Source organism: Staurois parvus, unplaced genomic scaffold (assembly GCF_062004578.1).
Source record: "Staurois parvus isolate SC_StPar_1 unplaced genomic scaffold, SC_StPar_1.0 ptg001087l, whole genome shotgun sequence".
Classification (NCBI taxonomy): Eukaryota; Metazoa; Chordata; class Amphibia; order Anura; family Ranidae; genus Staurois; species Staurois parvus.
In genome coordinates, this window is record NW_028318883.1 from 1,342,455 (window position 1) to 1,362,618 (window position 20,164).

General features: G+C 41.4%; 1 protein-coding gene across 1 annotated transcript in view; it reads left to right on the plus strand.

Annotated features, from left to right (window-relative positions):
• Window positions 1-3,356: 3,356 nt before the first annotated feature.
• EDN3 (endothelin 3) overlaps window positions 3,357-20,164 on the plus strand; it is a 118,841-nt gene continuing 102,033 nt past the window's right edge. Inside the window, exons 1-2 of the mRNA XM_089658651.1 lie at window positions 3,357-3,556; window positions 11,599-11,923. Coding sequence (XP_089514777.1) covers window positions 3,505-3,556; window positions 11,599-11,923 — 377 coding nt within the window. The 5' untranslated portion in view covers window positions 3,357-3,504. The remainder of the gene's footprint in view (window positions 3,557-11,598; window positions 11,924-20,164) is intronic.

A 20,164-nucleotide genomic window follows, 5' to 3' on the forward strand; every position in this document is an offset into this window, starting at 1 on the left:
CTTATGTATTCTACATGGAGATCATATCCCCCCCTTATGTATTCTACATGGAGATCTAACCCCCCCTTATGTATTCTACATGGAGATCTAACCCCCCCTTATGTATTATACATGGAGATCTAACCCCCCCTTATGTATTATACATGGAGATCATATCCCCCCTTATGTATTATACATGGAGATCATATCCCCCCTTATGTATTATACATGGTGATCATATCCCCCTTATGTATTATACATGGCGATCATATCCCCCCCTTATGTATTATACATGGAGATCATATCCCCCTTATGTATTATACATGGAGATCATATCCCCCCCTTATGTATTATACATGGAGATCATATCCCCCCCTTATGTATTATACATGGAGATCATATCCCCCCCTTATGTATTATACATGGTGATCATATCCCCCCTTATGTATTATACATGGTGATCATATCCCCCCTTATGTATTATACATGGAGATCATATCCCCCTTATGTATTATACATGGAGATCATACCCCCCCCTTATGTATTATACATGGAGATCATATCCCCCCTTATGTATTATACATGGTGATCATATCCCCCCTTATGTATTATACATGGTGATCATATCCCCCCTTATGTATTATACATGGTGATCATATCCCCCCTTATGTATTATACATGGTGATCATATCCCCCCTTATGTATTATACATGGTGATCATATCCCCCCCTTATGTATTATACATGGCGATGATATCCCCCCTTATGTATTATACATGGCGATGATATCCCCCCTTATGTATTATACATGGAGATCTTATCCCCCCCCCCTTATGTATTATACATGGAGATCTTATCCCCCCCCCCTTATGTATTATACATGGAGATCTTATCCCCCCCCTTATGTATTATACATGGAGATCTTATCCCCCCCCTTATGTATTATACATGGAGATCATATCCCCCCCCTTATGTATTACACATGGAGATCATATCCCCCCCTTATGTATTACACATGGAGATCATATCCCCCCTTAATCTCCTCTTCTCAAGAGAGAATAAATTCAGTTCCTCTAATCTTTCCTTGTATCTGATCTCATCCATCTCATTCATATGGGTACAGTGTTGCATGACCGCGCAATTGTCATTCAAAGTGTGATAGCACTGAAAGCTGAAAATTGGCCTGGACAGGAAGGGGGTAAAAGTGCCCGGACTTGAACTGGTTAAGCTTGCGATCTACCAGAACTCCCAGATCCTTCTCCACCATTGATTCCCCCAGTTGTACCCCCCTAGTGTGTACGATGCATGCATATTCTTAGCCCCCAAATGCAGAACCTTACATTTATCAACATTAAACCTCATTTGCCACATAGTTACCCAATTAAACAGAGCATTGAGGTCGGCTTGTAAGTTGGAGACATCCTGTAAGGACGTTATTCCACTGCACAGCTTGGTGTCATCTGCAAAGACTGAAACTGTATTTTTAATCAACAAATGTAGTGCACATCGTATGGCAACTGTGGAATTATAGTCTGTATGCAAATGTTATGAGCTCCATTCACATTTCGTGATTTGGTATCGCAGGCAGAATCGCATGGCATTCGAAGCACATTCATGGCATTCAAAGGTGCGTTTGGGTGCAACTATCCTTCAATGGCAGCCCAAACACGATGTGATTCTGCCACAATTGTCGCGCAGGAAACCACGCCTTTTAAAAACCTCATGAAGCTCGTTGCATGAAAAGAGCAAGACCTTCTTTTCGGGCAACAAACGTGCATAGGGCAAGTGAATGGGCTTCCCTATGCAACACACAGCATCGTGTGGAAATTTGAGCTGTCAAAACGACCTCACCAAGACCAAAGCTGGATCCGTAGTCCTGCATTGGATGTGATAACAGCGAGTGACAGTCCACCACTGGAGCATGGGGGAGCACCATCTGCCAAGGGGACATATGTTTCAGGTATGTAAAACCTAGAACGATCGTCTGATTTTCCATGAAGGTGCATATTATGAGTAATAACTTTTACAAGAATTCTCTACTGACAAAGGCAATTATAGCTATGTACTAGCATAGCAGAAGAGGAAGTAATGTAGGGTTGTTCTTTGCTCCTGATCATGCGCATTTTTTCTATTCGATTATTTCCATACAATTACTGTACACACTGAGTAAAAATTGGCTGCCGTGTTCATGCACAATAAAAATTTTTTATCTTGCACCTCGGTTTTTGTCGTCCAAACAGTCAGAATCAGCCATCAAAAGCACTATGCTGTTGAACAGATTACCAACAGATCATTCCTCGTACGGAAATTTTCATATTATTTTCTTTATCGTGTGTAAGGTCCTTTAAAGCTGTTTCTCCAATCCTCTAGGTAAAACGAGTCATTAACCCTTGCAGTCTGGGCACATTCCCACTTTAGGGACCATATTAATTTTCCAGGACCAGGGTCTGGTGCTCTGAAATGGAAAGGTGTGCCTCCTGGAAGGTTTGTATTTTTGGGTATAGAAAAGCGCTGCTGATTTGTCCGTTTGTAGAGTACCTGGAGATTTCCCCAAATTTGATGATGAGGCTTAGAACTCTGGGCAAGGATTGCTCAGGTTTAGAATACAAAAGCTGCACACCATCAACATGCAAAGACAACGCAGATGTGTTTTTATTTTTATTTTGTTGCTGAGGTGTATTTCCAGTCCATTCAATATGAATGGCGCACCTTGACGCAGCATGCCCCAGCACAGAGAGATGCAAATGTAATGTACATATAGGTGTCAGTGGGCCCTGGTGGGAGTAATGCAGGCCATAGATGGGGAGAAAAACGGCAGATTTTTCGTCCGAAAATAAAACCGGCCGATTATCTTATCGTTAGTGGACGATTTTGTCGGCCGTTTTTCGTGTATTTTGGACTTTCAGATTATCGGTGATGTTGGAAAATTTTCGAAAAACGCCCGACTTTATCCTCATTGATGGTCAAAAACGAACTATCGTTTTCCGAAAAAGGATCACAAAGGCCACAAAATGACATCATTTCCCGTTATAGGTTACTCATTAATCGGCCGATTTTCGTAATAATTGGTCAGGTAAGTTTTTTAGACCGACCGATAGTTCGTTAATCGGCCGAAAATCTGCCGTTTTTCTCCCCATCTATGGCCTGCATTAGAGCCAAAATCCAAGCACTGAAAAGGTACAAGTGCTTCCCTTTTTTTTTTTTTTTTGTGGCATAGTCTATAGCTGCCCTAAAATATTCAACGTATGGTTGATTCATTGCTTGATACCTAGGCAGGACAGCAGAGTGGTAGTGATGCTGGCGTCCTGTGGGAGGCGCCTGTTCTCCACCAGCTGTATATCAGCTTGTTCTGATGACTCCCCATCCAGAGCAGCAGGATGTCTGCGATGTGCCTCTGACAAGTCCTGCATTCAGCAAGGAGCTCTCATTGTGCCAGGAATGGTACTGAGCCCGGGACTAGGGTGTTTGACACGGATTATTTGATCCAGCTGGGATTATACCTTGTATCCTGCACACACCTGGGTTCATGGAGCAGAGAATACTCCTCCTATTGGGGCTGCTGGTCACTTCCAACACAGGTAAGTGCCATCTGGAAAGGTGTGGGAGCTAGGACAGCTTGGCACTATACAATCCAGGTAGAAGGTTGGGAACCACAAGTGCCAGCATGTCTGAACTTTGCTGAGACCTTCTGGAAACGGGCTAGGCTAGTTCTCCATCTTCTGTATGACTGCAAGTCCCAGCATGCCTCATATGTGCTTTGTGCTGGGACCTGTTTGTTTTAAATGGTTCTCTTCTTGAATTTTGGAAGAAGTCTGGCTGTCCTTTCTTTTTTTCTTTTTTTTTTTTGGGGGGGGGGGGGGTCCTATGTGCAGCAGGTTGTCTGTGACCTTGTCTTTGTAAAATGGAAATATTTTTAGATAGGGGCAGCCTAGTTTGTATCTCCATTGTCATTTGAAACCTTGCTGGCTATTTAATATCTATATTATTATTATTATTATTATTATTATTATTATTATTAATAATAATAATTGTTGAAAATGTTTATCTTGTGACAGCAAAAATAAATGTCAAGCTTCCTGCCCCAGAGGAGCTTCCAAACTTCTTCCCACAGTCCTACGCTTTCTATATCCGACATTCATTTTTCCAGTTTTACATATATGCCCAAATGGGTTCATTCTGAACTGTGAAATGTGATGGGGCAAGCTGGGCTTCTGACAGGAGTGAGGTCCGTCTTGGCAGAGGAGCACAGCTTGTGAGGGATTGATGTCAGTTATTGCACGCTGTTTAGTTGAGGCGTTTGCTACCTTTACAATTGCTTCAGGACAATGAATGGCTTTCAGAAAAGTTTTTCGACTTCTTTATAGTAATTGTGTCGTGTCCTTTATGTTTTTAAAAATCTTCAATGTTTTTCTTGTAGAATCTTTATCCAATTGAAATAAAAAAGTATGCGGTTCTACACACATACACAATTCAGGGCCAAAGTGTTCCGTGTATTTTTTCTTTCTTTAAGCACATAGATCCGGTTTATGTAAATAGCGTATTTGTTCAGTAATGGCTTAAACCAGGATTAAACCCAAAGCAAACCTTTATTGTAGTGCAGCTTACCAGTTCTTAGATGTGGCGGCTGCATTAGCTTTTAGGCGTTCTTTCCATTATTTTCACCTGGTGATCCAGCCAGTAAATCTGTTTATCAACAGAACAAGCTGTCCTGCAGATGTAGCAGTTAGAGGGTTGAATCAAACAATTTTACAATTGACAGGGGTGCTTTTTATTCATTTATGTAAAGTTGTATCCCAAAAGGAAACAAAAAGCTGTTTGCAATAACTGCCTATAAAGTGTGAGCAGGAGTTTGGCTTCAGTTTAGTAGTGTATTTAAATCTGCTAGCTCATCTAACACTAGCACCCCCCCTCAGGCTGACAATGCTGTTGTCCAAAGGTGCCCCCCCTGTGCTCATTCATCCAGAGCAGGAGGTGTGTTACTGGCCAGAACACCAGGTAAAAACGGTGAGGAAAAAGCCTAAAAAGATGTAGCCACCACATCTAATGACTGGTCATTTTACATATATTACATTTTTGGTTTTAATACCACATTAAGTATTACAGACAAGTCCAGCTGATTGTGACAGGCTGCTAACTATGTACACCATGGACTGGATGAATGAAAACCTTCTCAGATCATGTAACCATTGTGTGTTAGGCCCCTTTCACTTGGCTGTACCGATGAGGTCCACTTGTCAGGTTTTCAGGCGGACCTGATCTGAAGGTCCATTCATCCATATGGACAGGAGGTTGTAAATGGACTTGTGACCTCCCGGGTTCGATCTGGTCTGCTAAAAAAAAGTGGATTCACCCTCTTCCTTGTAAGTGGATGACAGGGTAGTGTGGTGAAAATGGACAGAGGAGTCTGTTTACTTCTGACGGGGCTCTGTCCATATCTGCTCCAATCGGCTCACAGAGGCTGTTACAAGGCGGCAGAAAAACCTGGAAATCAATTATTTCATGATTACTTAACTACAGGGCAGGGGCGGACTGACCATTTGGAAACTCGGGCACTGCCCGGGGTCAGTAGGGGGGCCCCATGAGATGCCCCTGGTACCTTTTTCATAGGCTTTTTTGAGTTTGGGCAAGGACACGGGCCCCATGATCCCCTATTGCCCAGGGGCCCCATGAATTGTCAGTCCGCCCCTGTTACAGGGCTATTTTGTAGTGGACGTGCATGGATTGTTTTTGAAAAATTAAGATATCGTTTAGGCTCTGTTCTCACAATGTAGGTGCCACCGAATGCACACACTTTTTTTTTTGATCACTTATGCACATGATGTTTAGGGCAGTCTGTTAACTTCGATGTGCAAAAAAGGTGCCTTCGTCATTTAAAAAAATCTTTCCACACCAAAACGCCCTGGTACTGCAATAGCATTTTGATGCATGCACGTTAGCAAGATGCATGGGGATGGCCCCACTGCGTCTGTAAAAGAGCAGCATGTTTTTGTGCAATTTGCTGCATTCCCGTCGCAATGCAACAAGTGTGAAGGAAGCCTTAGTATCACTTTAAGTAGAGATGAAGTAACTTTACTGAGTTACTCAATGTAAACAAGCTCCAATTCTGCAGGAGCGTGCAACTGATCATTTGAGTACATTTGGAGGGTTTGTTCTAGCAGTTCTGCACAGCCCTGTTGTGACACCTGTACACCTGCAAATATTGTCAGGTGTTGGATAATCACAGCAACCTCGATACTGGCGCTTTGTGTAGACTTGTAATCATGATTTATGTTTAGTTTTTGTCAACTGGATGCTGCAGTATTAGGCTGAAACCTGGAAGCCACACCGCACAGAGTAAAGTTACCTAGAGAGCTATTTGTTCCAAAAATGACAAGATGTTTCACGAGATAAAAGCTGTGCAACTTTATCACATCTGCAGTTTCAGCTGCTTGAAAATTACTGGCCTGCATTATATACTGCGCTAGCTAAGTGATTAGCAAAGTTGTAGCTCTTGTTGCTTTTAGGACCCATTCACACCTGAGCACAAAGCTTGATGGTGAAAAACTCTCAACAGTACAAAATCCTATTGTTTTGAATGGTGCCTGTTCACACCTGAGTGCTCAGGTACCACCTGTTGCTTGAAAAGTACAGAAGCTTCTTTCAGGTGGATCTGGACGTTCTTGATCCCATAGATTTCAACTGGAGCACCGGAAAAAAAATGAGTGCAAGCTCATGTAACGTGTGGTTTACAGATGCTTCCATAAATGAAAGTGTATGTGACCTGAACTGCAAGAAACAAAAAATGCCTGTAAAATCACCTAAATATACTACTCTCAAGTGTGAACAGTCACACAAAAAAGCAGCAAGCAAACATTGCTGTGAGTTACTTCATTCTATGGTAGTTATACATCGTAAATTGACAGTATACAGGTGAAAGGAAAATAGACTTCAGACTACTGATTCTTATTAATGTGGTTGTAAAGGCTGGAGGTTTTTTTACCTTCATGCATTCTATGAATAAAAGTAAACAAAACCCTTCTGTGTGCAGCCCCCCAATACTTACCTGAGCCCCATCTTAATCCAGCAATGTTCACGGGAGCCTCGGCTGTCCCAGGTTGCTGTCTCCTCATTGGCTGCTACACAGCAACAACTGTCAATCACAGCCGGTGAGCAAATGAGAAGAGAGCGGGGGGTGGGGCCAAGCCACGGCTCTGTGTGTTTTATGGACACTCTGCGTTTCCTAGCAAGCGGCTTGCTATTGGGGGCACTGGAGTGGGAAACCTGCAGAGATTATGAAGGCGATCATTACTAGCCTCTGCTTCTGAAAGTACTAGTTGCCTTGCCGTTAGACCTCATGTACGCTGGGCGTTTAAAAAAACGCCGGTAGCATTAGCTGTATGGATTCACGTTACAAATGCGAGTTTTTCCGCATTTTTTTTTTTAGCGTTTTTGCATTAGCGTGTAGCTGCTTTTTTTTATGCGTTTGCGTTTTTTAGCATTTTTTTTACACAAAAAAATAAAATTTTTGCTTAAAAAAAACAAACACCGGTTTGCCATGTTTTATCGTGGTGTGCTATGTTTTTACGCGTTTACCAGCGTTAGAGCATTTTTTACAGCAAAAAACTCCTCTAGAAACACACTAGTGCTAGGGGCACGGACACATAGGACAACATGCTGGGGAGTTTAATGGCTGTAGAAAAAAAAAAACGCCAAAAACTAAAAACAGCAGCTGTAAAAACGTTCAGTGTGCATGAGGAGACCCAGAACAAACACATAAATCAGAAGCACCAACTTAATGCTGCCTTTCTAACCTACATGACTTTTGCTAGAAGAAGCTAATGATAACCATAAAATTGGTATATTTTTAGAAGAAGCAATAGCAGACCCTAGAATTTTCTCAGTGCAGAATTCCTTTGAAAGAGTAAGTAAGAGAAACTTTATTAATGGAGCTTTAATGGGGAACATCAATGCTTGTTACACAATGCTCTCTCCTCAGATTCAGGATCTAGTTTCGGGGATATCGCTTATCCCGTCTGTACAGTTAAGGATCGGTGTCACATTTGATTTGCTTGATTGATTATGTCTTGGGGGAATGTCTGAAGAAATTCAAGTTTTCTTAACAAGAGAACCTACCATTGTAAAGTTTTTGTTTTACTCTAATTACAGGGCAGTTCTTCCTCTGTTTAGAAACTACACATACAAATCAATGACCTAAAATGTCATTCCTAATATTTTTTTGTTTTGTTTTGGATAGAGTGGGAAAGGACTAGAACCCCTGTTGAGTTTTTTACTGATACACAAAGCTCTATTAGAAAGATTTTTTTTTTCTCTCACTTTCTGTCCCAGTGAGAAGTGAAAATGTAGCAAGAGAGATGCTTGATTGGGGTCACAGACAGGAATAAAAATTAATCAGGGATTTTAGCCTCTTCCCCACTCTATTAAACGAAAACTCAGTTTTAGTTCTGTCTGTATTGATGGGCTCAAGGTAGGTCTGAACAAATGTTCTTGGTCAGAGGCTCAAAGTATTGAAGTCATTGGGTCAGCATGATGGCTCGGCTATCAAACTAGCTTCTTTGGGAGAGGTTGGTGATGGGAGTACACATGTTTCTCACACTACAGGTTCCCTTTAATAAGTCTTCTCTGATTGCTACTAAGTATTATGTACTTTGTTGGGTAATACAGGGTTTTTCAACCTTTTTTTCAGTCAAGGCACCCTTAAAAGGTCTGCACAATCTTGGGGCACACCCAGGGGCAGACTGACCATTCGAGCACTTGGGCACTGCCCGAGGACCCGGGATCAGTAGGTGGCCCCATGAAATGCCCCGGTACCTTTTTTACAGGCTTTTTTGGGAGTGCTTTGAGTGTGGGCAAAGTCACACGGGCCCCATGATACCCTATTGCTGTGGGCCCCATGACTTGTCAGTCCGCCACTGGGCACACCCCACTCTAAAATGTAAAAAATAAAAATTTTAGATAATGAAGCACAACCCACGCATGATGAACACCTAACTTTAGAGGTGATTTATTCTTAAAAAGCCAATACATCTTTTCACACTGGTACTGATTATTCCAGCTTTCTCCCTCAGTTTCTCTCACTAAGCTATAGTGACCCCCAATGCTAATGGAGAGGAAAGGGAAGGAAAAGGGCAAACAAGGGCGCTGTACAGGTAGCTGATGTCCTCCAACCACTGATGTCATCAGTTGTTAGGACGCCGGTGACTGGCCCGCAAAGTGCCCAAGGTTGTAATGCACAGTGGAAACCTGGGAATTTCTGTAACAAAAAAGCAGGCTTGATCCACCCACTGGCTTGTATGTACTTTTTGAGCTATTTGGGGTAATTATTAAGAATTTTGCCAAGGCACCCCTGAAGAACCCAGAAGGCACCCTGGTTGAAAAAGGCTTGGGCATTGCATAGTAGGTAAGTACTACATCTATTGAGTGTAAATAAAACCTTTTGTTTTTTTTTTTGTACCTTCAAGAGGATTTAATGTATATATCTGATATGGAAAATGACTAATGTACCCAGGGGCTTTGGAAGAGTTACAGGCAAGTTTTCTACCAGTGAATAAAATCCTGTCCAAATCATGCCAGCACAACTGTAACTAATCTCTGCTCCTGGTAGTAATCCATTTGTGCCAGTATAGTACATAGGGAGGGTAGTTTTTCAGCATATGAAAAAAAACAGACATTTTACTGAGTTTTAGAGTTTCCATTTAAGGACATATGGTCTTCTCGTGCAATAGTGTTGCATGCTACTATTTATTTTACATTGTGTTTTCTTGTGATTTGAAATTTAAAGCATACCTGTCTCTATATCAAACCCCAGACAATGACACCTCTGCTCAGGTCTCTTCATCTTCCAGAGAGGCCGAGTGGCTCTCAGTATAGACATGGAGGCTTGCAGCTTTGAAATCGGACATCTGCCAGAACACTTACTTTGAAAGCTGGAAGTCCCAGCCTCTGGGACTCGTGTACTTTACACAGAAAAAAAAAGGGGGGTACATGCAAGCATCTCTGATGTGATTCTTGGCTATACTGTGAGGTTTACTTTAAAGCTGAAACACCACTAATTGATTCACTTTTGTAATCATTAAAAAATATATATATTTTAAATGCAATCAGTGTAAAATGCCCAAAACAACCTCTGTTATCTTATGCTCATCATCCTTCAGAATGGTAAAAGAAGGGCCAGCATTTGAAGTTAAGATGCTAACAGGAGGAGAGGGCATAGGGACAACTTTTGTCTGCATGCTGATTCTCCCTCACGGTCCAATCAGCAGGTCTGGGTGTGTCCAGGACTCACAGTAACTACAGTGGAGATCCCAGACCTGGGTATACGATCTGGCTGGATTGCCTGGAATCGTAAGACTGGCTTCACAGAGTTCAGAACCCATCCCATACATAGATTAGCCAGGTTTAATATTCATCCTCCTATTTTAAAGTCCGTGAAGGAAGTCCTATGCACATTACAATTCCAGTGTCCCTACTTGCCCTTGCCAACCAGAATCCACATCTAGAGAATTTTTGCACAGCATGCATTGAGTTGCTACAAACCATCTTCAGTGAAATTTAGGTTGTAACATCAGAGATTATCTGCAGTAAATTGACTGGTTCTATAGATGATCATAAATTTCAACATGCAAGGTGTATTTGATTATGTGCATCACATGGCTATCAAATGTTTGATTTTATAAGCTTTATTTAGAGGGTCAGTCTCGCCAAATGGGGTATTTCAAGGATGCTGTTGAACTAAATCCTGTATAATAATAATAATAATAATAATAACTGAATTTCCACTGGTTTCATATTTAGTTTGGGATCTTGGGAACTGGTGACAAAACATGTGCACTTGAGTTTATGGTCCACCCATCTGGCAACCATTTGAGAAAATTGTTCATTTTGTTTTTGTTGGGTTTTTTTTTTAGATTTTGCTAAATGCCAAAGACCGAGTGTAGTAGATTTACTAAAACTGAATCTGGTGCAGTTGTGCATGGTAGCCAATCCATTTCTAACTCTGCTTGTTCATTAAAGCTTTGGCAATAAACTCTGGAGGCTGATCGGTTTGTATGCAGAACTGCACCAGATTTTGCACTCTCCAGTTTTAATAAATAACCCCCAGTGAGTCTTTCTTTGCTACAGCTGGAGTGTGATACTTCACAGCAGTGTGGGGAAAAGCCAGAAACTCTAGTGAAAGTATCTTGCTGCTGGCATTATCCTAGAGCGCTCTAGCAGGTCGGTGGGTGATTTGGCCAACCAACAGTTGCCCACGTCCTAAACATATTTTTGTTGGGCTTACCCTTTTAACTGCAACCTTCATATGTTTACCATGAATGTTTTGCCGTGGGTCAACTCTGCTTTAGTAAATGCATTGTTTGTAGTCATGAGTGGAAAACATTGCTTTGCCTTCTTTATATAGTTTTAATTGCCAAATCAGCCTGTAGGTAAGTTAAAAGGATGTTTTTATTTTTAAGGAGCCAGGGAAAATGTGCTCCCTCTTAACGCCTATAGAACTGCCTGGAAAAAGAGGTCAGCTGTAAGATTTTTAGGCACATTAGATACCACTATAGGATTTGTCCAGACATGGTGACATGGCTGCCTGCATTACTAAGATATTTTTTATTTTTTTTCCTTTTTTTTCTAGGGTTTGTGCTTGCTCTCTTGCCTCAGCTGCCCGGGGGAAAGGTGAGCCCCCAGATCAAGGAAGGTGGAAGAAAGGCAGGCAGGGGAGAGAAGGAATCGGCGGCAATCTTTCTACAGTCAGGGGTTACCCAGCGCCCAGGATCCACATCCCCTGGACCCCAGGGAACTCCAATACCTGGATATGATCAAATGAGCCCCAGTTTCCACTTGGAACCAGACTCCGGGGGCTCACACAGGAGGGAGAAGCGCTGTACATGTTATACATACAAGGACAAAGAATGTGTGTACTACTGTCACCTGGACATCATATGGATCAATACGCCTGAGTAAGTAAAGGTACACATCTTGCCTCCTCTTCACATCTATCTGCTTTTTCTGAGACCAGCCCTGGAGTTCTGGCGTATATTGTCCTTCTCTGTATTCTGAGACCAGGGGCTTGTGTTGCTGTATACAATGTGATCTGCATATTGTGTTTTCTAGAAAACTGAGTTGTTTTGGCATCTGTTTGATGTGTTCCTTATCAAACTATAGTTTAAATTCCGCACGATGAATTTCTACTTGATGTTCCTAGTGTCATTTGAATCCCTTTCAGTAATGTACTATATCCCTTCGGTTCCTTGGCTTTGTGAAATGTAGTGGCTTAGTGACAAAACCGCAAATCCTTAATTTACAATGATATTAATCTCCTATGTAATATGGACTTGCCTGGTACTTCACTTTGGTCAACTCTTGCAAGAACAGCATTACTTTGTGTAAGGATCCATGTCACGCACGTGTGTAATGTTGAATGACAGACTCTCCTGGGTAAAATATCTGTCAGTAGTTAAAATTGGCATAATTTCTGGATACAATATTATACAATCTACTTTAAAATTTAAGTCTTGGATTCTGAAGATAATTTTGAAGTGTTTTTTTTTACAACTTCTAATGATAGTCAGTCAATCCTTTCCTTTCCGAAGCTTTTTGTTTATCATGAGATACATGATATACTGTACATGTGCCCATTTTTGTCTGATAATCCAGTTAAGGATGACTGTTTGCAGGCTAATTCACGATTTGTCTTCATATACATCTTGTTCTTTCCAGCAAAAGTTGCTCCACCCTCTGCTATGAATATTATGAAGGCTTGAGAGACCACTGTAATTATTGAGACGTGTGGGTGGAGTTGGGAACACAGGCACAAAAGTTCCCTGCTGGAGTTGATAAAAGAACTGGCAGGCAAGTCAGCCCGCCAGATTGAAGCAGACCGATCCTTTAAGAAGGAAAAATGTTTTGTAGGAATCATAATTCACAAAGAAATTTCAGACAATTTTGTAAGCTTTTCAGAGAGTGTACTCTAAAACTACGGTTCTCTCTAGTAAATTTACCCATCTCGAGTCACATGGTGAGACTGGGCATTTCTAGAAAATTGTCTTCCGACTATTTCTGGCACTCCAGTGATTCTGTTATATTGCTTAGCAATGGCCAAGGTTCTCCTAAAGGATATCCCTCAGTAGTTCTGAGTACTTCATGCAGTACGGAATACGAGAAGTACTCCTATCCAACAATGACACAGTGTTTGTTTCCTTCCCAATGATACCTTCTCGGAAATTAGGTTTCAGAAAACTTTAGCATGTAGGTAGCACTGCAGAACAATGTCCCCCTTCCCAACAAATAGTGATGATGCACATCCTTGGTGATGGTGTCCTTTTTAGTTGCTTGGTTTGGTTGTTTCAGTTTCAACTTCTGTAGTAGATTCTTGAACAAGCAAACAGTCAATGATGTCACTCTCCCGATGTGACTGCCTGTTCCTGGACAGTAATTCAGAAAGTGTTAAAGTTCAGGATGACTGCCAAATGAACAACATTTTTCGAAGAGTTTAGCAGTGGCAGCCCACACATTTCTGTCAGCCTAGGTTTGTCCTAATACTTGCACCTGTTTATTATTGCATGTTGTACTTATGAGTTGTGAAATTTTAGTTCCTGAACTTTGACAACAGGACAGGTTTGCAAAGAAGGAAGGTGGGAAAAAGCTGTACATTTATTGGCAGATAATCTGAAATTAAATCTGCTGCTGATTGATTTCAAGTGCTACAGATTTCAGGAAGTGGCCTTCATTTGTAGTTTTTTTTGTGTGTTTTTATATAACTGCCATGATTGCAAAATGTTATGAATTCGGAAATGTAATAATCACTGTAAGGGGAAATTTTAAGCCTGTTTTCTGACTGTGAATCTCCTTCTTAGCTGTACAGAATTTGTTGAGTGGAAGATATAATTTAATATTCTTTTGTTTTTGCTACTTTCTTTTTCATGCTAATTCTAGAAGGAGAGAATATGCTAGGGAAATTTCTCATAAACGTTGTGTTATACTGTAATGGTAACCTTGCATTCCAATCCAGTTTCTGGTAAGGTTTGTGTAACGGGGCTTTATTTTAAATAGTCCCATGACAGGTTCTCTTTACATGTTGAAGGTGATTACATTTTGAATTTGGACCTTTCTCTTTTTTAAATTCATTGGAGAAATTTAAGAGGATCTTCAGTCTGTTTAAAAATATAAATAAAGTCAAAAATATTGTAGCTGCTGACTTTTCTTAAAATGACACTTACCGGTCCAGGGATCCAGTGCTGTCCTCTCCCAGGCCAGTTCTTCACCAGTCTCCCCATGGATTCACATCCGGCTCGGCTCCCCACTGCAAATGTGTGAGTCGTATTGCACTTTGTGAATGGACCCACAGACCTGTGATGCGACCCAGAAGGTTGCGGGCAGGGGGAGAAGTAAACATCTGCTCGCATTGCCTTGATGATCCGAGCAGAAGTGGGTACCTGTTTAAAACTAGTTTTAAAAAACCCTCCAAAAGTGGTAGAGGAGGAGGGGAGAAAGAGATAAAGGGGAACGTCCCTCCCACCACCCTTTCCCCTTTTCACTATCTGCTGGTATGGAAAAAACTATCCAAACGACCATTTTACTTACCTCAAGCTGTGGTCACGTGATGATCTATCTTCTCTTTACTTCCTGGGGTCCTTCTTTGGGTGTCCACATCACTTCCTGTATGATGTGGACATCTCCTTTTGGTGGAAGTTACACTTGCAGTGGCTGGTTCCACTCTCATCCGCTCCAGATAGGGAAAGTTGCAGGGTCTGCATCCCTTTTAGATGTGATTAACACTTTGGGAGTATCTCAACAAAAGTTACATTTTTGTTGCAGAGGATGCCCAAAATCTTACTTGTATTTTGGTGCAGACTTTTGGTAATATCCGTGAGCTAATCACACAATGCGGAAATTACATTTTGGGGGGGGGGAGGGAGTTACATACACCATCTGTGTACAGAATGCCTCTTGGTTGCCTTATTGCATTGCATTGCATTATAAAGATGCAGATTGAAAAGTAAAGGTAATTTTTAATAGCGTTCTATCGTATGGTTTGTGTTGCACTGTAAATGCTATAATATTTTTTTTATTTGCAGTATTTTTTTCCCACAAAAGTGGAGTTAACATTTAAACTAACATTTTGTAATGATACAGTTCATTAATCGGGTTCAAGGCCACAGTACTTTTTTTATTAAAAATGTGTCCTTTGATGTCATTTGGTATGTTAGTGGCTTGTGGATGTGTTGTCTTCAAATTTCATCCAATCTATTGAACAATGCAGAGGTGTTCTTAACCTTTTTTTTGTTTAACAGTCCATTCCAGAAATTAAATTGTCACACCTCATATACAGTAGAAAAAGCATTTGTTGAATAGTGGTATTCCAATGTATAGTAAAATAAAATTAGCTGATTTCCGTGAACAAAACTAAATAAAAACAATAACTCCGCAAGAAAAGATTCCAGTTTGTTCTTCATGTCACATTTGTTTTTAATACAAATGAGGCAATAACAGCTGTCATTCACTGCATACTTCCAAATTTACAGGAAAACCAGCAAGATCTCTTATAAATATTTTATGCAAGCATTAAATAAGCCGTGCAAGTACAACTTTGTAATTTGTAAATGCATTTCCTGGCTTTTCCTGCCTCTGGAGACACTGTCAGCATTTATTTTGTATAATTTTGTTGGAGGTGACTTTTGATTATCAGTACATCAGACAGCGGTGATGTGCAAAATGCAGTAATGCGATGATATCAGATTGGCTGGCATGTGTTTACTGTACTTTTTGTATCAGATGTGGCCATTCACTGTGAGATCAGAATCCCGTAACCCAACATCTGCTGATATGCCTATAACAGGGTTGGTAACATTTGTGACATCTTTTCCATTTTCAATGCAGGCGTCAACTTCTAAATGGCAAAATACAATGGAATACATTGGTGCTTGTTAGGGGAGCTTCAGTAGCTTGAATTCATAGCTTTCAACTGTCACGCCTTTTTTTTTTTTTTTTTTTTTTCCCCCAATTCCTCTTCTTGACTTGATATAGAAACTTCTATAAAATAAACCACCAAAAGTGTTATTTGCTACATATATAGTATGAGGGATAACTTTGTGGTAAAAATGAGCACTTGTGGGTGTACCAGCCCAAGGGTGGACTGACAACTCATGGGGCCCCCGGGCAATAGGGGATCATGGGGCCCCTGTGTCCTTGCCCAAACTCAAAAAAGCCTATGAAAAAGGTACCAGGGGCATCTCATGGGGCCCCCTACTGACCCCGGGCCCTTGGGTAGTGCCCGAGTTTCCAAATGCTCAGTCTGCCCCTGTACCAGCCATATTTTACACATGTTGGTGTCTTGTGTATTGGGTTGCTGCAGGGGCGGACTGAATATTTAGGCACTCGGGCACTGCCCAAGGGCCCCATGAGATGCCCCTGGTATCTTTTTCATAGGCTTTTTTTGGGTGTGGTTTGAGTGTGGGCGAGGACACGGGCCCCATGATTTCCTATTTCCCGGGGGCCCCATGAGTTGTCAGTCCGCCCCTGGGTTCTGTTTTTCGTTTTCCATAAGGGGAATCGTCTGCATAGAATTTTGACTTTCTCCACAGGTTTTGTATGGGCTTCCTACCTGTGTTTTTAATTTCCTTCCACAATTCAATACATTGTTATAGATCTCATATGATCGAAGTGGTGCCAGTTAGTGTGTGTGTCTGACTGTGTTAGAGGCATTAGATTGTAATGGGAAGTGGGATGTGATTGCTTAACTCACATCACCTGCAAATGACACCTCATCACCACAAAAAGGAAAAACAGCTGGGGTTATATACTGTACCTCCGCTACTCAAAAAAATAAAATTGGCTTTAGACTTATTATTCATTTTCTTGACAGTTCTGAGAAGACAATCCATGTTGAGTACAAACTGTAGTAATCCTTTCAAGTGAGAACAGGAAAATATTGGAAGTTGACTATATATAGCTGGAAAATTAGTAAAATCTATCGTATGCAGGCCACAATGCAGCTGTTATGATAATGTAAAATGTTTTTCTGCGTTCCAGCTAAGTATAAGAAACCTCCACTCAGGGCCGGTGCTAGACTATTTTGCGCTCTAGGCAAGACCAGCTACTTGGACCCCCCCCAAAAAAATTTAAAAACAGTAGAAAATATTAAATCAACAAAACATGAAACTGCTAAATTTCTTTTAATGTTAAAAAATAAGTGCCACCAGAACCAATATTAGACAAAATCAGTGTCATGAATGGACTGTATCTGTGGCTGGAAGTGTCAGGTTCACAGTTGCACTGAGTGGAAGATGATTGATCCACACTCTGACAGATCCCAGGATGGAATTCCCCAGGTAATGGGGGTGGGGGGGTGGGGAGAGAAAACTCTGTGACAGCAGGCAGCCCAGCCCACACACACACAACACCTGAACTGAGCAATCCCACACTGTGACAGATCCGACACAACACACCACCACCAACACTGACCCAGATTAGCAGGCACTGAAAGAGCAGGCTGTGGGATCGTGATGATGTCCTCACTCATGGGCACATTGCACATGTGATGGATGGATGGCCGGCCGGCCGGCCAGGTCACTCGCACATACACAAGACCGCAGAGTCAGACATTATCTTCCTCTGCAGGCGCAGCTCCACATTCACTGATGAATGGGAAGAGAGAGGCTGGAACTCCACAGTGATCTGCAGCTGCCAGCCGGATTGCAGTAAGGGACGGAGTCTGAGAGGAACACTGGAAGAAGCGGAACCTCAGTTGCTACACTGGTCCCAGACACCCGGAATCTTCTTCTGTCTTTTCTTCCTCCCCTCTGTCCCCCCTCCCTCATCTGGAGGATCATTCATGACATGGCGGCATCCCACACAAAGTGCTGGCCTGTGCTGCGCCCAAGCACCCCTAGGTGGAAGTGCATCCAAGTCAGCTGCCTAGTTTGCCTAGTGGAAGCATCGGCCCTGCCTCCACTATGTTTTTTATGGTTTGTCATTTCCTCAGCATATCTAAAAGTTTAAGAAAAGTACTTCTTACCTTTTTCTAGTTTTTTTTTCTTTTGAAGCAAGATTATACATAAAACAGGCAACTTGTATTGTTCAGAATAACTTGTAATGTGACAGATTGAAGTGCAATGATATGTATTGCACCATCCAAGACTTGGTATGTTTTAACCACTTGGCAACCGCCCGCCACAGTGTGCTGCAGATGGGCCGCTGCTGTAGGCAAAGTGACATACTCATACATCGCTGCCTACTTCCAGGTGTAGGGCATGTCTGCATGCGTATCCCCTCTGTGATAGTAAACAGCGGGAGCCTGTCAGCAAGTCCTAGCCAATGGTTCACGGCCGGACCTGTTGATGCAATCACAACCCAGAGCTATGTGTTGGTAAACAACACAGAGCTCTGTACAGAGGGAGGGATCTACCTGTTTATCATCCCTGTTTTACTAACAGGCTAAGCTGAGAGATAAGGCAGTAAAAACAGCACACTTCACACATTATTAGACACACATTTAACCCCTTGATCGCCCTAGATGTTAACCCCTTCCCAGCCAGTGTCATTAATACAGTGACAGTGTCTAGTAGTATCACTGATCACTGTATTCGTGTTACTGGAGATGTCAGTGGCAGTTAGTCTGTTCCCGTCAGATTTCCCGCTGCACTATCGCAGTCCCATTATAAGTCTCTGATCTCCATTTGTAGTATAAAAAAATGTAAAATTCTAGTATATATACCATAGTTTGTAGGCGCTATAACTTTCATGCAAACCAACCAATATACACTTGGGTTTTTTCATCACAAACATGTAGCAGAATATGTTTTTATCAAACACCACCAAAAGAAAGCTATATTTGTGTAGAAAAAAAAGATATAAATTTAGTTTGGGTACATCGCTGCATGACTTCGCAATTAGCAGTGAAATTAGCACTAGTATAGCAAAAAATGGCCTGGTCGTGAAGGGGGTAAAACTTTCCAGAGCTGAATTGGTTAAAGGAGAAAGAAAGGCTATCTACTAAGTGACTGCACAGCTCCTCGTCCTGGACAGCTGCTGCAGCCGGTCAGAGGAGACTGACAACATCCAGGGCATCACCCAGTGGGGAGATATCACTTCTCTGGGAATTTCTAACTGTTGTTGGCTCTCATCAAGCCACCCAGGACGAGGAGCTGTGTGGTCACATGATCGTTAATAAACAGATGAAAACAAAAAACTTATGTACACTGATGCAGCACTAGTAAAGGCTGGGGGGTTCAAAATTTAAAGCTTACTTAGTAGATAGCCTTTTTTCCTTCTTCTTAACCCTTTGTTGGGGCAGACAGTGTATACATCTACTTTACAACTGATAATGAAGATCTGCCAGCACAGAACAGACAGGGTTACTTATGGTAAAAATAACATTACATAGAAGGGGGTAGGCAAAATAGAATTATTCAGTTTTTAATGCTTTTTGAATGTTTGTTTTTTTTTTTATTATTATATCTTTTATTAATTTTAGAAACCTAAATTATTTCAGATATTAGAGTAATAAATTTTCAATATAAAAATTTTGACTAAAACCCCTCTCTCCCTCCACCCATCCGCCCCCAGGTCACCCTGGCCTTCTATTAACCTCTATCATCCATCCACCACTTCCTACTCCTCTCAAGAGTATTCAGTAAAGCAAAGGGGAAACTTCAATCTTTCCCCTCATATTCCTCTCAATTCTGCATAACTCTTAGTTGTTCTATAACTTATCCATCTCTCCCAAGTTTTTCAAATTTTTTTTAATTTTATCCTTTCCAATATGATAAAGTTCCTCCATCCTATATATGAATTCCACTCTGTTAATCCAAACTTTTATTTTGGGATTTTCTTTGCTCTTCCAAAATATTGGGATGAGACCTTTTGGCTGCATTCATTAAATGAAATATTACCATGTTCTTGTATTGCTTCACTGTAAAATCGACATTATGAAATACACAGGCCCAAGGGTTGTTTGGTATTACTGAACTTGTATTATTCCTTGTCAAAACTCTTGGATTTTAGGGCATTCCCACCATATATGTGCCATGGTTCCTTCAGTCCCACACCCCCTCCAACATAAAAGTGAACGCTGTGGTTGTTGCTTGTGTGCTACACCAGGTGTGCAGTACCATCTTACTAAGCATTTATAGTTCATTTCTACTATATTCATATTTACAGCACCGTGTGTCAGTCTGAATATTTTCTTTTATCTTGCTCCT